At 41.5% G+C, this 21,075-nt stretch overlaps 1 protein-coding gene across 4 annotated transcripts in view; it reads right to left on the bottom strand.

The window, feature by feature from the left end:
* The window catches only part of WWOX (WW domain containing oxidoreductase), a 1,116,547-nt gene that overhangs the window by 757,844 nt on the left and 337,628 nt on the right, over positions 1-21,075 (bottom strand). For all 4 annotated transcript variants that reach the window (XM_054454382.2, XM_054454386.2, XM_063654112.1 and 1 more), the window contains exon 8: positions 20,780-21,044. In XM_054454382.2, coding sequence (XP_054310357.1) covers positions 20,780-21,044 — 265 coding nt within the window. The remainder of the gene's footprint in view (positions 1-20,779; positions 21,045-21,075) is intronic.

Below are 21,075 nucleotides of genomic sequence, written 5' to 3'. Positions count from 1 at the left end.
GCCTTTCAATAAAAGAAGAGCTTAACTGTCTTTGCACTGTTTAAAAACTGGATCAAAGTATTTAATTGACTTAATGGAATTCACCCTGTATTACACTTCCATGAAAAAAACTGATCAGTGTTGATACAGCACTGATTAAAATGTTTTATTCATAAACAGAGTAAAAAAAAAATCTTCAGGATAAAAATAGCAGGGCTGAAGTGGCTGGTTTTATCTCTCCCTACCCTAGACAGATTTCCTAACTGCACATGCCTGTCTGCACGATATAACTTGAAGACACCCACGTATTGAGTCCTTACTGCCTACAAGCGTCCATTTGCATTGCTATCGCTAGCTCCTGTTGTCTTTATAAACCATCTTAAATGAACTGAATAAGAATTTTTTTTTTTTTTTTGAGACATAGTCTCACTCATGCGCCCAGGCTGAAGTGCTGTGGCGGGATCCCCACTCACTGCCACCTCCACCTCACGGGTTCAAACGATTTTCCTGCCTCAGCCTCCCAAGCAACTGGGATTACAGTCACCGCTACCATGCCCAACTAATTTCTGTATTTTTAGTACAGACAGGGTTTCACCATATTGGCCAGGCTGTTTTCTCAAACTCCTGACCTTAGGTGATTCTCCCACCTCGGCCTCCCAAAGTACTAGGATTACAGAAGTGAGCTACCACGCAGGGCTGAGAAAAAAATTTTTTACAAATACACATTTAAGATATAAATAGCTGCAGCCTGGCCAACATGATGAAACCTGTCTTCACAAAAATACAAAAATTAGCCAGGCATGAAGGCAGGTGCCTGTAATCCCAGCTACTCAGGAGGCTGAGAGAGGAGGATCACTTAGGCCGAGAAGGTTGAGGCTCATGAGGCTGCAGTGAGCCATCATCTTGCCACTGTACTTTAGCCTGGGCAACAGAGTAAGATGCCCTCTCAAAAAAAAAAAAAAAAAAAAAGGATATAAATAGCTCACTGGAAAACAATAGCAGCCATAGGGGAAAGGGAATAGTAGAAAAACAGAAAAAGATCGAAAGACATAAATATGTATTTATTAAGGCTAGGCACAGTGGTTCATGCCTGTAATCCCAGAACTTTCGGAGGCCAAGGCATGCAGATCACATGGAGATCAGGAGTTCAGTACCAACCTGGCCAACACGGTAAAACCTAGTCTCTATTAAAAACATAAAAATTAGCCAGGTATGGTAGTGCATGCCTATAGTCCCAGCTACTCGGGAGGCTGAGGCAAGAGAATCCCTTGAACCTGGGAGTCAGAGGTTGCAATGAGCCAAGATCACGCCATGGCACTCCAGCCTGGGCAACAGAATGAGAATCCATCTCAAAAAAAAAAAAAAGAGAGAGAGAGAGAAGGAAATATTTATTAGGTCCTTGATGAACTGTGATTATATATACACACACATGCATACACACACAAACACATACATATCTAATTAAAAGATCTGCCATCTGGGCTGCTGGCAGACTGCATGATAACAATCAATAACTAGCATTTGAATCACATGACAGTAAAAAAAGCTGAAAAAATCTAAATCTGAAGACAGGATGGTTCTCAAATATACATTTGTTCGAAGGGTGTTACGCAATCTCTTTTTTTGAGCGCGGACAATCCAAGAAATATGTCCGAAGTACAAATCAAGATAAAGTTACTTTTGGCCTGGTATTAAGAGATTCTGTGGGATATACCTGTACTTCAACATAAATCATTTTATTAATTCAAATTTGACCTGCTTCCAAAAAAGGGATCTAACATGACTTAAAGAAAGAACATGCAGAGACCAAGGAGAATATAATGTATTAGAGTCACTAAAAATGGAAGGAAGTTTGTATGCTAACCACTGCATTAATATGGCCTGAAAAAAGACAGTGTTGAACTAAGGGTTCCGACAATACATTACGTTATAATTGCATTATCAAATGGAAGGAATGATGGTGGTTCCCCAAGGATTTTCCTTAGAGACAAGAGTTGAAGGGTATTTCTCACCAGCAGTGATGTAACTCCGTATGTTTGGGCATCAGATAATCAATAATATCCTTGACAATAAGTGTCTGTATGCCCTCAAAAATCAGTAAAGGTGTCAATAAAATTCATACTAACTGGTAGCACACGAAGAAGACTCGCATTGCCTTAGTATCTACTATACACCAAAGGTTTGAGCTGTGTCCTACACACCTCCCACCAACAGCCCAAAGATGTGGGAACTACTTTCCCCATTTTACAGTGAAAAAGAAAATCCAAAGCCCAAGGAGGTAATGTGGCTGGCCAGCAGGTCACTAAAAGGAAGGGCTGGGAATTCCTTCCAGGCTGGTTTCTTCAACTTCAAAATCCTGTGTTCTTATGGCCCTTCTGCTACCTCACATTGCATCCTTCTGCAACCAAACTCAGCGAAATATGCTCTTCTCAGCTTCTCCCCATCCCACCACGTTGGTAGTGGACTGTGAAAAATAAATTAGTTTGACACATGAAAGGTACTTGGAACAGAGCCTGACCAACCTGAGTCTTAAGAAATGTGAATTGTTTGATTATCTTCATCTTCTAGTTCTGTGTGAAAAATCACAGTGAACCTCCTATTTTATCAAATACATTTCATATCTTCACATTACAGACTAACATGAGGACCTATCCATGGTCAGGAGGACTTGGCAAAGGTGAGTTTAATTTCTAATTAAAAAAAAAAATGGCTTTGGATGAAATTGGCATCCGCTCTGGGTTCAAATAAGAACCCAACAGAGCCTTTAGCTTGGCAATGAGATAATGTGACATTGGAAGATGCAATAAACAAGCTTAAGTATAACGGGAAAGCAAACTGCAGTCCAAGAAAGACTCTTCCAGGTTAGGGATAAAGGAATCCAATATATTATTCTACTTTTCATACATAAGAAGTATGCCAGCTCCTTCCCAGTGCTTGGAACAGGAAGGACAAAAAGCAGAAGAAAACTGTATTGTTCTCATTATTGGGTATATTTCAGAATCTAATTATTTTGAAATATATTATAATTTTTCTTTTAAGCATCTTCTTATAATCTTTCTTAGAGGAAATCTGCTCTGAGTTAATATTCAGAATTCAGCCATGGTAATTTCATTACTTGCTCTTTTATAGTTACAGAGAATTAACAGAGACAAATCATACACACAGCACACACAATAGCCAACAAGAAATGTTATGTTCTAAGATCAAAAAACAGACTTATTGCACTCACCTGCCTAGAAATATTAAGATACCAAAAAAAGTTTAAGTTCTCAAATTTTACAGGTTTTCTTTTTTCTTTTAAAGAGTGAGAATACTAAGAAAACATTATGCAGGTCTCAGTAGTTGATATACAGTATTTTTTTTGGATCCGGCAAATAAACTTTTTATAACTTTTCTCTGAAAGAAGGAACTTTCTAGCTCAGATTACTTGGACACTGTGACTGTTTATTCTTCCCTTTTCTGAGCAGTCAGAAGAGATTTCTCTCTCAGTACTTCAAATAAATAAGATATCCAGCTGAACAAACACCATACATTCCCGTGGATTACTTTGGCTTCTTAAAGAATATTTCACTTTCTTTTTTCAAAATGTAAATGATTCAAGAGATCCCATCATATGAAACTCAAGGATGCAATGTTTAAAGTGGTTCAAATTCTACACAAGGTGGCATTTGAAGAAGCAGAAAATCCAGCTCAGTAAAAGAGCTTGATATTTCACAAGGGAAATTTGAATTTTGCTAAATTAGATACTTTATTATACATTTTTAACATGGTTGGCTTTATAACATGAAAACCAAACTTTAGTATTCAAAATCAATCTCAAACCTATTTTCTAAAAGCAGCAAAGTAAAGGGTGGTTATTTTTTTTAGCTTCTTGCTTAAAAAAAAACATAACAAAACAACAACAAATCCTAGGATTACATATAGTCTAGATATTCTACACAGACTTTGAAATGATTGGCTAGCCTTATCAAGCTTTATGGCTTAAAAAAAAAGTTCACGCTTTCTGGCTAGTTTTTCTAACTCAAATCCAAATTCTGCAATACACATTTCTTTAGAAGGACGATTTGGGCCATCGATTAACATGGGCCCCTTCTACTAAAGCAACACGAAAACAAATACTTGACTTTAGGATACATTATCTACCAGTTTGTTTCTTCTTTTCATAAGCTTTCTTATTAAATGACTAAATCTTACCTCCCATCAGAAAGCAGAAATGCATATATATTTTAAATGGGTGCATTTGGTGTCTCTCTCAGCCCAGAAAGAGGGAAGATAAGGATGACGAAAGGATGCAAAAAGAAAAAGAACGAAGAAAAGACAAACTTATCCATAATAAATGCTATGGCTTCAGGCAGGTCAAGAAAAATCATCAAGTCCTGTGAGTAAATCTACCACAATGTAGCAGGGTCCCCAAAAGGCACTAAAATCCAAAACAAAATTCAAGTTGTAGAGTGTGGTAGCTGGCCCTGATGACCCCTGCCTCTCAGGATTCATACCACTGTGAAATCCTTTCCCCTTTAACAAGGATCAGAGTCAGTGATTTCCTTCTACAAAAAGAATATGGCAAAAGCAGTAAGATGTCACTTCCGTGGTTATGTTACAAAGAACTGTGACTTTCATTTTACCAATGGATTCTATTTCCTTCTTGGCTTACATGCTTCCATAAAGCCAGCAGCCATGAAGGAGATCCCTACGTGGCAAGGAACCAAACACCAGGAAGGAAAGGAAGCCCTCAATCCACTGGGCCATAAGGAACTGAGTCCTACCAGCAACCATGTGGGCTCGGAAGTGGATCCTTCCCTGCTGAGCCTTGAGATTGTTACCTGGTATAATGCCTACTTGACATAGCTGATTTCTACCCTGTAATAACGCTGCTTATCTTTAAGAAACAGGACACCTGTGATGAAAAGTTCCCTCTGTAACCAGACCAGCTGAGATTTGTTAGAACCAAGATAGCTGACGCAAAGACTTCAAAAAGACCTCAGGTTTCATTATAATCCTATTTCCATGCTAAACAGCCCCCTCACCAGCGCCATGACAGTTGACAATCACCATGACAATGATCAGAAGAAGCCATAAAAGGATAAAAAGGAAGGCAACACTCTGCTTCCGGGAAGTTCACTGCCCATTTCAAGAGAAGACATGATTACTCCTCCCCTTGATTTTAATGTCCAGCCTCTTCATTAAAACAGCAACAACAACAAAGTCTGTATTTTAACTTCCTCACCCCTCATTAGTGGAGAAGCTGATTTGTGAATTCGTGAGCCATGCTCCTGCTTTTCAATTCCATGGCCATTGAATAAAGCCTGTACTGCTTGACACTACTTTCGGTTTTGTGTGTTGGCTTCATGACACCCAACAGGAAAAGACCCCATTCTTTTGGGGCACCAGCTTTGTCAGTAAGAAGTGGACACCTTGATTGAAGCATGTGAGACTCTAAAGCAGATGGCCCAGCTAAGCCATGGCTGGTTCCTAATCTACAGAGACTGTAAAATAACAGATGTGCATTGTATTAACCTGCTAAATATTGAGGTAATTTGTTATGCAGTGATAGATAACTCATACATAGAGTTTTATTAATTTCTGCCTGTTTTGCTCATCCTGAGGAATTTTACTCCCCTGATATGAATTACTGTGGTCCTTTGGACAGCTTCAGAAAATGAGCTGAACGGACCACAGACTCACAGGCCAGTATTTCATTGCATGGATTGGGGGCAAGTAATGAGAGCAGGGCCATCGTCCCAGAACTTCTATTAATAATAGTTTCTAGGCCAGAAGCAGTGGCTCACACCTGTAATCCCAACACATCGGGAGGCTGAGGCAGGCAGATCACCTGAGGTCAGGAGTTCAAGACCAGCTGGGCCAGTAGGGTGAAACCCTGTATCCAGTAAAAATACAAAAGTCAGCTGGATGTAGTTGTGGGTGCCTGTAATCCCAGCTACTTGGGAGGCTAAGGCAGGAGGATCGATCAAACCCAGGAGGTGGATGTTGTAGAAAGCAGAGACTATGCCACTGCACTTCAGCCTGGATGACAGAAGGAGAATCCAACTCGAATAATAATAAAAATAGTAATAACAGTTTCTTCTGCTTTCCTTGGCTGCTAGTAGCTTAGAACAAAGTCTGCCTTCCTCCAGTACCCCTTCACCGACTCCCCAGCAACAGCTGTACAGGTTTGTGAAACGGAATCCTGCATGGTTTCTTTTTTCTTTCTCAAGTAAATGTCCACTTTTGCATTTCCTTCCACTTCCGACTAATTTTTAATTTGTTATCATTATCTTTTAGAACAATGGAGTCTAAGGGGGGACATGCATGTATGCGGATATTTACATAAGTATAGTTGAATAATTACATGTTCACTTTCAACTCTGATAAATACAGATTCAATTCCATCCCTGTCACTTACTAGCTAAGTGATCTAAGACAGTTTACTTAGTACTTCTAAACTTCAGTTTCCTTGTCTGTAAAAGGAAGACAATTTCCTTGAACTTCTACAGGATGTAGAAATTCTACATGATGATGAAATAAGCTGCTTTACACAGATTTACTAATTTACAGCAAATGCTTAAGAAAAAATTTATTACAGTATTAAAATATTGCCATTGTTACTGGCATAGGAGTAAATGTACAAAGTTACAGATCTAGTTTCCTCTGTAATTTTAGAAAATCCATCTGCCCAGGGTCCCTTCCAAGGCTACACAGCAAACTTGAACTGAGCCAGATTTTTGTAAGATCAAATACTCTGCCTGTCTGGTTCAGAAAACAGGAAATAACTCAAACGTTTCTAAAAACCGTACTTCTGCAAGGCACTGGACTGGACAGAGTACAGAGAAGCATAAATGAGACATCCTGCCATCAAGACCTTCCAGTATAGCAAAGAAAAGCACAGGGCACAGCATAATACACCTAAAAGAAGTATATAATTGGCAGTGGCTCACACCTGTCATCCCAGCACTTTGGGAGGCCAAGGTAGGTGGATCCCCTGAGGTCAGAAGTTCATGTCCAGCCTGGTGAACATGGCAAAACTCTGCCTCTACTAAAAATATAAAAATTTGCTGGGTGTAGTGGCACATGGCTGTAATCCCAGCTAGTCAGGAGGCTGAGACTGGAGAATGGCTTGAACTCGGGAAGCGGAGGCTGCAGTGAGCCGAGATAATGCCACTGCAATCCAGCCTGGGAGACAGAGGGAGACTCCATCTCAAAGAAAAAAAAAAAGTACACACTTGGCACTAAAGTCGATGTTCACCAAATAGTAAGAAAAACATATCATACGTAATTTTTATAAGGTAATAATGAACAATTATAATATTATTTATAATATCAATAATAGTAGTAGTAAAATCCTCACAATAATCTAACACTTGCTGGCATTTACTGAGTTTCTGGGATGTGACAGAAATGCTTCCAAGTCTTTCCAGGCCTTCCTGATTTTAATCCTTGCAACAACCGCCTGAGGCAGGCAACATCTGGTGTCAAAGCAAAGGCAGACAAGGACCTGAGACTTCAGGATGTTGACCAAGGCCGTGGAGAAGGCAAGTGGCAAAATTTGACCTTTAAACCCAAGACCTCCTCAGTCAAAAGCCCATGCTCTTTCCATACTGCCTCTCTAAGACTTGAAAAGAGCTTCACAGGTTACAAAATACTCTCTGGAACATGGTCTCAAGTAGGATGTGTATATTTCTTGACCTTTGTACATTAAACTGATAGTTTACTAACTAGTTTTATGGATGATCCCTACTGATACCTTTTCATCACACCAAAGAAGGAAAAAGACATCAATACCATTAGCATTTCTATTTTGCACTTAGTCTTTCCAGATCTAAAAGAAGCAAAATAAGCCCAGTTATCAGTCCACATACAGCCAGCTACGCATTTGACTATTTCGGCCAAATTACGCAGCCCATTCTCCAAAGCACAGCAAAGGCTAGGCTCATCAAAAACATAAGTAAAGCTGTTTCTCTTCTTTACCTCCTGCCCCCACCCCACCCCCCGCCCCAAGACAGAGTCTTGCTCCATCACCCAGGCTGGAGTACAGTGGCACGATCTCTGCTCATGGTAACCTCCACCTCCTGGGTTGAAGTGATTCTCATGCTTCAGCCTCTAGAGTAGCTGGGACTACAGGAAAGCACCACCACGCCCAGATAATTTTTTTGTATTTTTAGTACAGACAGGGTTTCACCGTGTTAGCTAGGCTGGTTTCAAACTCCCGGCCTCAAGTGATCCAGCCCACCTCAGCCTGTAAACCTGTTTGCTTATTTGTTTTGTTTACTAACCGAAGGTGATCATATTATTTCTGAATAACAAAATTATTGAAATGATGAATTAGTGAAAACAATTACTCAAATTAAAGCTCCTTCCTGGGCTGAAGTCGGAGTGGTTTGTCTCTTCATTTCCATGCCTATCATCCATCTTCGCAACATATGCTCCCCATGAGGACAGGGACCTTGTTTAGCATTCTGTCCCTAGCAAAGCACCTGGCTCATGTTAGATGCTGAATAATATTTGTTGAATGAATGAATGCATGCACATCAAAAAGATCTTGTGCCAAGGTTTTTGTGGCCCGCACGTCAATTTACTCAGGTGAGAGCCCTTCTTCTAGAACATTTTCCCCCTTTACTCATTAATGCCCCAAATCCTTTCTGGAAACAGATTGGGGTATGGTATTTACAAAAAGGCACAGGCTGAAAGAATGGCTTCTGGATAAAAAGAATCTAGACTCTAGGACAGCTTATACCCTGATGTAAACCTGTATCATTTCTTTCCCTTCACCCCACGAGGTGGTACGTCCAGAAAGGTCTGCATTTCACAGATGAGCTCACTTGGCTCACTACACGACTAGCTGAGATGCAGCAAAAAGTTTTACTGCAGCTTTGGAACCTGGGATCCGAAACATACACAGAAGAACTATGGAGCTTAAATGGTACCTGTAGGGTTTTCTAGGCCAGTCATTCCAAGTACAACCCCATCACTTCCAACAAAGGGAAAAACAGTAACAGCAGCATTTGAGTGAGTTCTCCCTGAAGTCAAATATATTCCATTGAAAGAACTGCTCCTCGCAGGCCGGGTGCAGTGGCTCACGCCTGTAATCCCAGCACTTTGGGAGGCCAAGGCGGGCAGATCACGAGGTCAGGAGATTGAGACCATCCTGGCTAACACCGTGAAACCTCGTCTCTACTAAGAATACAAAAAATTAGCCGGGTGTGGTGACACGCACCTGTAGTCCCAGCTACTCGGGAGTCTGAGGCAGGAGAATTGCTTGAACCCGGGAGGCAGAGGTTGCAGTGAGCCGAGATCGCCCCACTGCACTCCAGTCTGGTGACAGAGTGAGACTCCACCTCAGGAAAAAAAAAAAAAAAAAGAACTGCTGCTCGTCCCATAACTGTATCCTTCCTATAATTTTCGACATGAAAATATTCATTCTGTTAATAAATGATGGTAGGTTCAGTTTTCATCCAAAATTTATGAAATACAATGTCTGTGGGCTCATGTTAGTCTCCTTTTTTTATTTCCTTTCAAATTAAACTGTTCGATTAACCCACAGGATGACTATTCTTGGTTAACTGATTCATTTTACAGATAAGAAAACTGAGGACCAGAGAGGATAAGTGATTTGCTCAGAGACACACAATTGTCTAAAGAGAGCACACTCTAAAATTACATTAGATGAGTAAGACATAAAGAAGGAAACCCATGACCACAGAGCCCGGCACGGAGCTGGGAACATGTACTCAGCTGATTTGCAAAGTATTCCTTTATCTTGGTGTAAAAAGAAGAGGGAGAGGGGTTCCGTTTCCAAACGATTCCGATCACCAGGTTTCAGCCCTCTTTGTTTTTGCTAGGAAAACATTACCTTACACCTCACAGGGAAAAATCAACATGTCCAGTGAGTTATACAAAAATCAGTGTTCACAGAAGAAACATTCCAGAAACATCGTCATGGGGCAATACAAACTCTTGGCCTCGGTTTAATCACGCTGGCCTCCAATATCTAAACTACGTTGCAGCCAAAAATCACTGGAAATAAGTATGAAATTGGAGAAAAGGAAACTGAAAGAGGGGAGGATCAAAGAAGGCACCACAAACTTAAAAGAAAAAAGAAAAGAAAAGTAATAAAAGAGCTACAAAGAGTTACAAAGAGGCAGCGCATTACCAAAATGCCCACGGGCACAGAAGAAAAGGAAACCGGGAAGATAAAACTAGGGGAATTGCAAATCTTGGTTAAATGTTCATTAAATAATTTGTCACACATATTAAGGCCAGATAGTCACTTTCTCCCCCTCCCGGGTGCTCATTCAGGAACAAAGGCCGAGGTGGATTTAAAACACTATAAAGCAAGGCAGAAAAAATACACTGATGAGGTGCTGCAGCCTCACAAAGGCAGATCTAGTTTCCTTCTCTTTGTTTTTAACAAGAAAGTGGCCAATGGTTCCTCCAAGCTAAGGTGTGCTCTTGGTGCTGGTAAAACAGGCAACCGGAGGGCTTAAAATCTGCACTGTGGAAGCCTACTGAGTTCTGATGACCATTGTGTAATCTGTCTTAGTGGTTCCTGAGGCTTGGACATAGTTTTTTTTGTTTTTTTTTTTTTGTTTTTTTTCAGTCTCACTCTGTCACCCAGGCTGGAGTGCAGTGATGCAATGTCAGCTCACTGCAACCTCCACCTCCGAGGTTCAAGTGATTTTCACGTCTCAGCCTCCCAAGTAGCTGGGACAACAGACACGAGCCACCACACCCAGCCAATTTTTTTTTTTTTTTTTGAGACGGAGTCTCGCTCTGTCATGCAGGCTGGAGTGCAGTGGCGCGACCTCGGCTCACTGCGACCTCCGCCTCCTGGGTTCACGCCATTCTCCTGCCTCAGCCTCCTGAGTAGCTGGGACTAGAGGTGCCCTCCACCACGCCCAGCTAATTTTTTTGTATTTTTAGTAGAGACGGGGTTTCACCATGTTAGCTAGGATGGTCTCGATCTCCTCACCTCGTGATCCACCCATCTCAGCCTCCCAAAGTGCTGAGATTACAGGCGTGAGCCACCACACCTGGCCAGCGAATTTTTTTGTATCTTTTTAGTAGAGACAGAGTTTCACAATGTTGACCAGGCTGGTCTCGAACTCCTGACCTCAGGTGATTCATCCGCCTCGGCCTCCCAAAGCGCTGGGATTACAGGCATGAGCCACTGTGCCCGGCCCGTATGAGGTTTTTATGTTCAATGTTAACAGGGAGAATTAGGCTTTCTATGACAGACAGAGTGCCATCATTAGGAGAATGGGTATCTATAAACAATGGGAAGAGAAGCAATCAATTTCTCATGAAATAAGCCAGGTGCAGAAAGACAAATAGTCTATGATCTCACTTTTTGTGTGGAAAAGCAGTCAAACTCACAGAAGCAGAGAGTAGAGGCAGTTCCTGGTAGCGGCTGGTAGTGGGGAAGTGGGAGGGGGTGGTAAATGGGGAGATAGTGGTCAAAGGATCCTAAGTTTCAGTTAGACAGAATGAATACATTCTGGAGATCTATTGTACAGCACGGTGAATACAGTTAACGATAGTAATAATAATAATGTATTATATACTTGAAAATTGCTGAGACTAGACTTTCAATGTTCTTGCCACACACAAAAAATGATAGCTATGTAAGGTGATGGATGTGTTAATTAGCTTGATTGTGGTAGTCATTTCACAATGCATATGTATATCAAAACATCACATTTCACACCATGAATACCTATTTTTTTTTTTTTCCTTTAGAGATAGGGTCTTGCTATGTCACCCAGGCTGGAGTGCAGGGGCACCATTATAGCTCACTGCAGCCTCGAACTCCCAGGCTCAAGTAATCCTCCCAGCTTGGCCTCCTCAACTGTTAGGATTATAGGCACGAGCCACCATGCCCAGCCACAAACACACGCACGCACACACACACACATACACTCGTGCACATATATGAAATTTTTGTCACTCATACCTTAGTAAAGCTGGGGAAAATAATGTTAATAATGACAGCAATAATGCTTATTGAGTATCTAGTATGTTCTGAATGCTGAACATTCATAATCTTTCATTTCTACCGCAAGCCAATAACAATAGTAGTTAACATTTCTTAAGCATCTAGCACACTGTAGAGGCCTTAAGTTCATAACATCTTTAATTCTCAAGACAAGCCCATGAGGTAGCTCTAACATCTCAGTTTTATGCATGAATCTTAATCAGGTTTTTAACCTTGCCCAAGAGTTAGAATGGGAGAGAGCTAGGGTTGGACCCGAGAGCTGTCTACCTCTAAAGCTCATCCTGACCCTCCTGTACCTCACCTCTCTCTCCTTACATTCATTCCCTCCATACATACCCACACCGCTGGATACGTCCATTACATGTCATTTGACCATGAGCCTGTGGGACCTTCGGGGCTTGCTGTGTGACTCTGAGCAGGTCTCCTTGCCTTATCTTTTATGTATTTACACATTCTAAACCACAATCCCTTGCCTACCTCGGAGGGATAAATGATAAGAAGTACATTAAGGACTCCCATTGATTGAGCACCTGGTCATCTTTCATGCATTCATTTACAAACATTTACAGAAAATTTACTGTATGGACCAGGGATACAGTAGTGTGAAGGCAAAAACACCACTGTCAAGAGAAGGGGAGACAGACATTAAATAAGAAACTACAGGCTGGGCGCAGTGGCTCACGTCTGTAATCCCAGCACTTTGGGAGGCTGAGGCGGGTTCGAGACCAGCTTGGCCAACATGTTGAAATCCCGTCTCTACTAAAAATACAAACATCAGCCGTGCGTGGTGGTGCACGCCTGTAATCTCAGCTACTCAGGAGGCTGACACAGGAGAATCGCTTGAACCTGGGAGGTGGAGGTTGCAGTGAGCCAAGATTGCGCCACTGCATTCCAGCCTAGGTGACAGAGCAAGACTTCATCTCAAAAAAAAGAAAAGAAAAGAAAAAAGAAAAAGAAACTACAGGCCAGGCACGGTGGCTCATGCCTGTAATCCCAGCACACTTTGGGAGGCCAAGGCAGGTGGATTATCTGAGGTCACGAGTTTGAGACCAGCCTGGCTAACATGGTGAAACCCCGCTTCTACTAAAAATATATAAATTAGCCGGGTGTGGTGGCCAGTGCTTGTAATCCCAGGTACTTGGGAGGCTGAGGCAGGAGAATCGCTTGAACCTGGGAGGCACAGAGGTTGCAGTGAGCCGGGATTGTGCCACTACACTCCAATCTGGGCAACAGAGAGACACTCCGTCTCAAAAAAAAGAAAAAAGAAAAACAACAACTACAGAAATTATGTTTTCAAATTGCAGTTGTGTTAAATGTTATGAAGAAGAAATTCCAGGGACTCTTCATTTACTCATGAAATTTACTCAGCACATAAGGAGTGCTACTAGGAGTCAGGCAGTTTTCTAGGCACTGGCTGTTCTGAAAGAACATATTGGAGAGCTTGATATAATCTGAGAGACCAAAACTGCTTCCTTGACGTGTGCTGTTCGGACTGAGTTTTGCAGGATGGGTAGAAATTAAGAGTGGAGGAGAAGTATTCTAGGCTGAAGAACATGTTTCAAAACCCTAAGGAAAGAAAGACCATGAAGCCAGAAGTGGTTTGAGGTATGTTGGGTCAAGTGGATGGGGAGCGGGTAAGACTAGATGCCTTTCATTTCAATTCTCACTTCCTCTCACAACCACCCTATACAATTGATAGCATTTCCATTTGATTAATGAGAAAACTATTAAAATATGTACCTACCTATTCAACAGTGCCTGTGTCAACACCATTACCCTATCATTTTTCCTCAAAATCAGAGTTCGCCTCCCACTCTAGAGGCTCAAAAAGCCAGTTATGCACTTTTCTAGTCTCCTTTATAACTAGGATACAAATAGATGACTCAGTCCCAATCAGTGGGATCTGACGGGGAAGTCAACTCAGGAGGACAGTTCTGAAGCAGAACGCTCTCTCTCTCTCAATAAAGGAAAAAGGCATGCAATGAGGAGCCTCATCCCTCCCATCTGTGCCTTCAGATCTTATCAAATAGGATGCAATGGCTGGCACCACAGAAGCCATCTTGTAATCATGACGGAAAGGTGAATATCATCACAAAGGAGCTACTCATATAGTAGCCAAACACAACCCTTGCTGCCTCAGCACCCCTGGATACATGGGAAAGCAAAACCTCTATTATTCCAACCACCTTTAAGTGAGCGTTAATAACTTGTGACCTAAAGCAGCTAAACTGATGTAGAAAATTAACCTCAGAAAGGTCAAATCATTTCAAAATTATATAACTAAAAGGGAGCAGAGGCTGCATTTTGAATACAACCCTCAAGATTCTAAATCCTTTGCCCTTTTCCAACTTATTTATATCCATTGGTCGCTGGACTAAGCAAGCACTGTAAACTTAAAAGCTTTGGACATAATGACGAAAGACTACTGAAACCAATGCTAATGCTAATCCAGGGCAGGAAGAAGAATGCTTCAGGCTGTAAGAAGGTGGCCTCAGTGGTGTAAGAGGAGCCAAGCCAGCTACCAGGTCCTTCTGTTGACAGGCAACTGCAGGAAAGCGCCAGTGTGGTCCAACCACAGAGGGGTCCTGAGAGTCCAGTTTTCTAACATAACCGGACTGGCAAGAGAAAGGCAACCAGAGAATTCAACCCTCACTCAGGAGTCTCAGAATGTTTAGATTCATGAAGAATACAATGAAATTTCCACTTTGAAAATCATATTTCCCCCTCGCAACAGAAAGAAGCCTGTTTTATATACCCTCTGCCTTGTATGTGATATACCAACGTACCAATACACATTCAAACAGGGGGCTTTGCCCTTGATAGTATTTATAGTGTAGTCAGCTGCAGGTATTTAAAGGTGGAAAGGGGGAGAAGTATTTTTCTAAAATACTAATTTCCGGAACAAATCAACATCTAGTATCTCCTTCATTATGTTTTAAATTATACAACTATAAATCACCCTGCAGCAGGTTATTCAAGGGCAGAATTACCCTGTTTGGCTTTCACGAAGGTTAGAAGAATAACATCTTGTGCTTTTTCTAGTTATAATTTATAACTTTGCAACAGAACGAGCATTGCCGGCCCATCCATTAGCAGGGTAGCTGCACATCCGTTAAAACTCAGCACGATGACTGGCTTTACACGGGCACAGGAAACGTAACCCGATCATCGCAGAAGTTCCATAAACGTAAGCCATTTTTTAATGTAAAATGATTTGAAAATGCAGTTCCCTAAAACATCTGCTAAGCTCTCGCTACCCTAACACATGATATTCTTTCTCCTGTTACCTGCCAACACAAATATTTGGTTGCACATAACACTCCTAAGAGGCACGTGACAGTGCTCAGCTTCAAATTTGCATACTGGTCCACAAAAGACTGGCTTGGACCTGGGAACTCTGGCAAGGATGTGTTTACCAGAAATGAAAGCTTATGTGGAAAAAAAAGGTGGGGTTGGCGGTCGGGGCGGCATTCATTTCAGTGAAGGTGCTGTCAAATATTTTAAAAAGGAAGCATAATTGCATAACTAGATATAGATGCCACGGGCATTACTGTGCATTGGACAAAGCAAATGCAGCTGCAATTAGCAAGTAAGTTTACAAGGCTGGTGTATCATTTTCTTGAACACGCTGGGTGAGTTCTCTGTGCTTTTCAACTACAAAATAAAGATAATAATTCTAAGATGGCAGAACTTGGAATTATTAATTCTAACAGAAATTATGAGAAATTAATGAAAATATATGCTGATACATAAAGCATCATGGTATCTGGGAAAATTGCCAGTCGGCATCTCTATTTGGAAGTGTGGTAGGATTCTGAAGTCATCACACATGGTTACAACTGCAAAAAGCCAAGATTAGCCTTGAAAACCCCTTATGTGCACCAGATACAACGCCTGGTTTTGTGAATTAAAACCCATAGAATAATATGTACATATAAATATAGATACTAAAATACATTTTTTCACCAACTCGGAAGTTCTTATCAAACAATACACATTAATGCATGCATGTGCAAAACATTTTACAGTAATTTAACTGCATAAAAGAATGCTCTAGAGTCAAGAAAACATGTAATGCACGCATGATGTGACTTCATTATTAGAAAGTGCTCAGCAAATGTTAGTTTCCTTTAACATATTTTAGAAGCAGCGATTTGAAGTATCTTGCATCTTTTTTAGAATGACACTTAAAAATAACTCAATTTCCAAGTTTATCTGTGATTTTTATTTTACCATAAATTGGAGGGAGGAAGAAACAAACACTTCTCCCCCAGGACCCCCCAATACACTAGTCCAGTTCTCTGGATCTCAAGAGGAAGAGGGACGCAGAGACATGGCTTTACCAGTAGGGGCCGCTGTGCTGAGAATTGATTCCTGTGAGTTTCTCATTAGTGATTATTATACTGCAGGCAGCCAAAATGGAAAAATTAATTAATTTCAAAGTGATAATGCATTTACAGCAACAATTAGAAATGTATAACTGTAAAAGGGCAACATTTAAAAGACAGATTACATTTAATAAAGCTGCACAAGAACATCCAATTGTAAAATTACTGATCTGCAACAATATTCCTTAAAGAGGCACTTAAAATAGCCTGACTCCATGAAGGGTGACCTAATTACTGTAACTAAAATCACCGTAGTCACAGCAAGTCACAGCAAATAAAAAAGGGACGTTGATATTAGAATACTGCTGTTTAATACTTAAGGGAGCCAGCTACAGGGAAGAAATGAAGGGAGGGCTTCCGAGCGCAAGTCTGGGTTGTATTTCTTGCTCCCCTGACCTCATGCAACAGAATGTGTACTCCAGCAATACTCGTGTCAGAAGGAAACACCCTTTCTAAGGTAAAAGGCAGACAAGGCAGAGCACACTTAGCCATCTGGTGATAGGGAGATTGTATCTATGCTAAGCTTCTCAATCACGATTAGAAACCCAGCCTTTACCTAGGGAAGAAATGGGATGCAACTGCGTGGTTTATATCCAAAAATATGTCTGCATTAAAATAGCAGAAGTGCACCCTTTGTCCAAGAAACAGATGCCTCATCCTGACGGAAGCAATGAAGAGCCACATACGCAGGATAGCCCAAGAGGGTGACTTTTCCAGTCAGTCTAGTCTATCTTACTAGGAAAATGACCAACCAAGGTCTACATTGACGGTGATTCCTCTCCTAAATACAGAGTCCTAAATATATGTTTCTGAAAGAAAAGTGAATGCCTGCGAATTTGACAAGTAAGCTCAGAAGGCCCATTCCACCTCTGCATGAAGTGACGTATTGCTTTCAATGGCAAAAACCGCAATAGCTTTTGTATCAACTTAATATAGAGAACCCTGATGGCTAAAAAAGTACTACCAAATGCTTAAATATACAAATATACTGGAGAGGATTTTAGTAAGAATCTTAGCTCCATATTCCACAGTCTTCGTCATCTTCATGCTTATCTAAAGTCCATTTGTGACATATAAAAGCTGCTATTTTCTAATCACTTCAGGTCAGAAACAAGAAAAGTCCACACCCTACGGCTTCCTCACAAATGAGACGTGCAGATTGGAGATCACTGAACCAGGGTCCTTCCACCTGGATGCCCTTCTTACCTGGCCAGTAAACCTCTCCCTGAGTCTTTGGGGCCAGGGACAAAGCCCTTCCCTTCCCTTTCCAGACTCCCAATTTGCACACTCTTGTTCTGTCAGCAGAGATTGCATTTTGGAGAGTCACCATCGGGACCAAGGTACTGCTCACAACAACAAGAGTAACAGCCATTGTGGCAAGAAGTACTGCATACCTCCTATGCGAGAGGCACTGTGCTAGGCACGTCATTTGACTGTGCTCTCCAATATGGCAGCCACTTGGCACACGTGGTGTTTTTCAGTTCGAATTAACTAACATGAAATCAAATTAAAAATTCACTTCCTCAGTTCTATTAGCCACATTTTTAGAACTCAATAGCCGCATGTGACCCACGGCTACCATACTGGAGAGCCAGATTATAATCATTGCAGAAATTCTATATCCATCATTATTGATGTTATATGCATTATTGTCGGTCCTTACACTAACCTGTATCACAATTTTCATTGTAATGAGACAGGCTCAGAAAGCTGGTGACATGTCTAAGTTGTTCCAGTGGTCAAGGGTAAGAGCTGAGCTTAGCCATCAGCACCATTAGCAGGAGAGTTGTGAGGTCCACTGTCCCAGGTTGCCACTTTCTTCTCTTGCCTCCACCAGGAAGCCATGTCAAATCCCACCTCAAGTACAAGGGAAATGCTCACGTCCCCTGCCCTTTCTATGAGTGCCCCTCCCCAGACAACTTCAACAAAACCTGGGATTTTTGCGATGTCACCACTTTTCTCCAAACCCTCTCATGAGCTACCCACTCATTTCCCCACAGCTTTCTCACCCAGGGATCTAAAGCTCAGTGCACAGTTAATCTTTTACCCAAGGCTGCTCCCGGAGGACATTTGTTTCTCCCAAGCTTTGCCTTGCTATAGGCATTAAGGCCTGTCCACAAGTAGTCTCTGAGCTCTCCTGCCAGGGAAATAGGAGAGACTGCGGTAGGGTGTGGCCGAGGCTGCCGCACACTGGTGGGGTAGGCAAAGGAGTTAGGCATGGAGGTTGGGCATCTGCTGTTACTAAGACACACTACAGGTATGGTGCTCATTGAGTTGCAACCTTCGTCCAATTCATTGTGCATCCTCCCCCACATGGTAATTCTTCTGCCTCCATTTCTAACCCCATACTCTGGTTTTCCACTCAGCCCAAGTCCTGAGCACACGTACCCCCAAAACAGCTAACACTCTGATATCATAATACAGTCACCAACCCAACTTAATTTGCTAGTATTTTTTAGAGATACTCCTATTAGGTCCAACCAGCCAACATTCAAGTCTGACTTTATTAAGCATATTATATTAAATATTAGATAATAATCAACTCTTCTCCAATAAATAAAAATATTTACCCTGACTTTGTATTTTAGCAAAACTTGTCTTCCTTCTTTTCCCACCTGCCCTGGCACAGAGTCCCTAAAGCAATGGGATCAGGCCACAGAATAAGAGTTTCCACTACTTTCTGTCAACAACTCCTCATCCATTCGAGTCTACAACAAATGGCAAGATGGTTATATCACCCTTCACCAAATTCCATAGTCACAGACTCATCTCTAAATCTTTCCCGTCACGTTCCTCTGATTAGGGACCTTACGGAAGAAGGAGAAAATGAACTCTCTGATGCCACCGAACCGCGCTCCTTAGAACCCATCAATGATCAAATACAAGTGAGATGACTCAAGACCCAAAGATTACAAATGATGGTTGACTAGGCTTGTTAATGCGGAAGGCACTGGGCCAGCAGAAAATAAGGAAGAATCCACCTCTCTCCTCTCCCCATTCCTAAATGCCTCATTTAAATGGCACTAGCACCCAGTTCAGATCCATATTCCTTCTTTTCATGTAAACTGAAGGACAGAACAAAGTATGAGGCATAACCACGGTCAAAGAAACTTTCATGAAGAGACTGCGCTATGCAGTCATCAAGAGCAAAGTGATGGGGAAATTTCAAAACCCTGTGATCCACCTACAGGTAAGTTTCATTCATTTCCTTCCTAGAGATCAATCCCACCCTGCGGCATGAAACACCATTGTCCATAGGTCCTTTCACTTCACTGCAACTGATCCTAAGTATTCAACTCTTGGAATATGTCTGTTTACTTTGCATAAAAATCACTTGGGTGATTAGAATAAAAGATATACTTACTTACCTCCTCCTAAGCAGTTCAAAAGACTTTTGATGTGGTTTTAAGTCATCCCCAAATACAAAGGTTAAGGATGGCAGGTGGGAATGAGTGTAAGAGAAGGCAGCAGACAGTTTCCAAGGCCGTGAGATCAGTTTGAGGATAACAGGCCTGCAATAGTTCTTTTTTTGTTGTTGTTTTGCTTTGTTTTATTAACATCCTAGGTCCAACTTTGAAGGCCTGTGATATTGCTAAAAGGCAAATGTGTTTGGGAAAAGGGTGATTTCTGTCGAGTAGATTTTAAGTTTGGGTAACTGGAATACTGGTGTCCACTAATAGGAAGACATTTTTGAAGTTCTTTGGTTTTGAAAAATAATCTACCAAATATATTGTGGAAAATATGCTTTCTTCATTCAAATTACTTGCTACTAAACCCGTTTCATAGAAGAACGTTCTTAACATGGTTGATAAATGAACATCAAATTATAAAAACATCATATCACCTTTGTAAACACTTCCAAATGTAACCACAGTATCGTGATTCATCCAAAATCGTCTTTAGGAAAGTAAAGAAGAAAACACACTCCTAGCCATCAAAGGATTCTCCAACAGAGGATTATACCCATTAGAAGAAAAATTTAGAACATCAGATACAGATTTTCTGTGAAACAAAGGAATCACATCTGCTCAAAATTCAGTAGTCACAAATCCATGTTGTTTACCTACTGACACAAAACAGCAGTTTGCAAGTGCTCCACTCAACGAAATAGATTTTCAAAGTTTCCAAATAAGCCCCCCGCAAAAAAAACAAGAAAAAAAAAATCATCATTTCCATAATGACTTTCAGCCATACTTAACATGATACTGAAACCCATCTTCTACCCAGCCCTTCAAGACGCATTTACCCAAACGGATGTAATCTAAAGTTGATGAAAATGTGTTCAAGAGCCCTTTATGATGGGCTGGACAATGTTATTACTGAGACCAGACTCATGCCTGCAAGAGGTAAAAAGGTGGAGACACACGTGCGCAGGTTTCTCTAGGACCCAAGGTGTTTGCGGCGCCAGAAGCTGTTCTCTTACCATAGACTTGGTGAAAGGCCTCGCCAAGGTAAACAGCAGTGTGTACACCCACCAGCTGCGATGAATGTTGGAGTACATCATATTTCCAGGATGCACTGCGTTCGACGTGACCCCGCGCGGGGAGAGGCGACGGTGCAGCTCGTTGGAGAAGAGGACGTTGCAGAGCTTGGACCTGTTATAAGCCAGCATCGCCCAATAGTCGTTTTTTGTTGGAGACAGGCGACTGAAGTCCAGTTTTCCCAAGGAGTCGTTAATATCTGTAAATCTTAAAAATAGGAAATATGACGTGAAGCAAC

This window comes from Pongo pygmaeus, chromosome 18 (genome assembly GCF_028885625.2).
Source record: "Pongo pygmaeus isolate AG05252 chromosome 18, NHGRI_mPonPyg2-v2.0_pri, whole genome shotgun sequence".
Lineage (NCBI taxonomy): Eukaryota > Metazoa > Chordata > Mammalia > Primates > Hominidae > Pongo > Pongo pygmaeus.
Note: the sequence above shows the minus strand (reverse complement) of the source record. Positions and strands in the feature narration are given on the sequence as shown.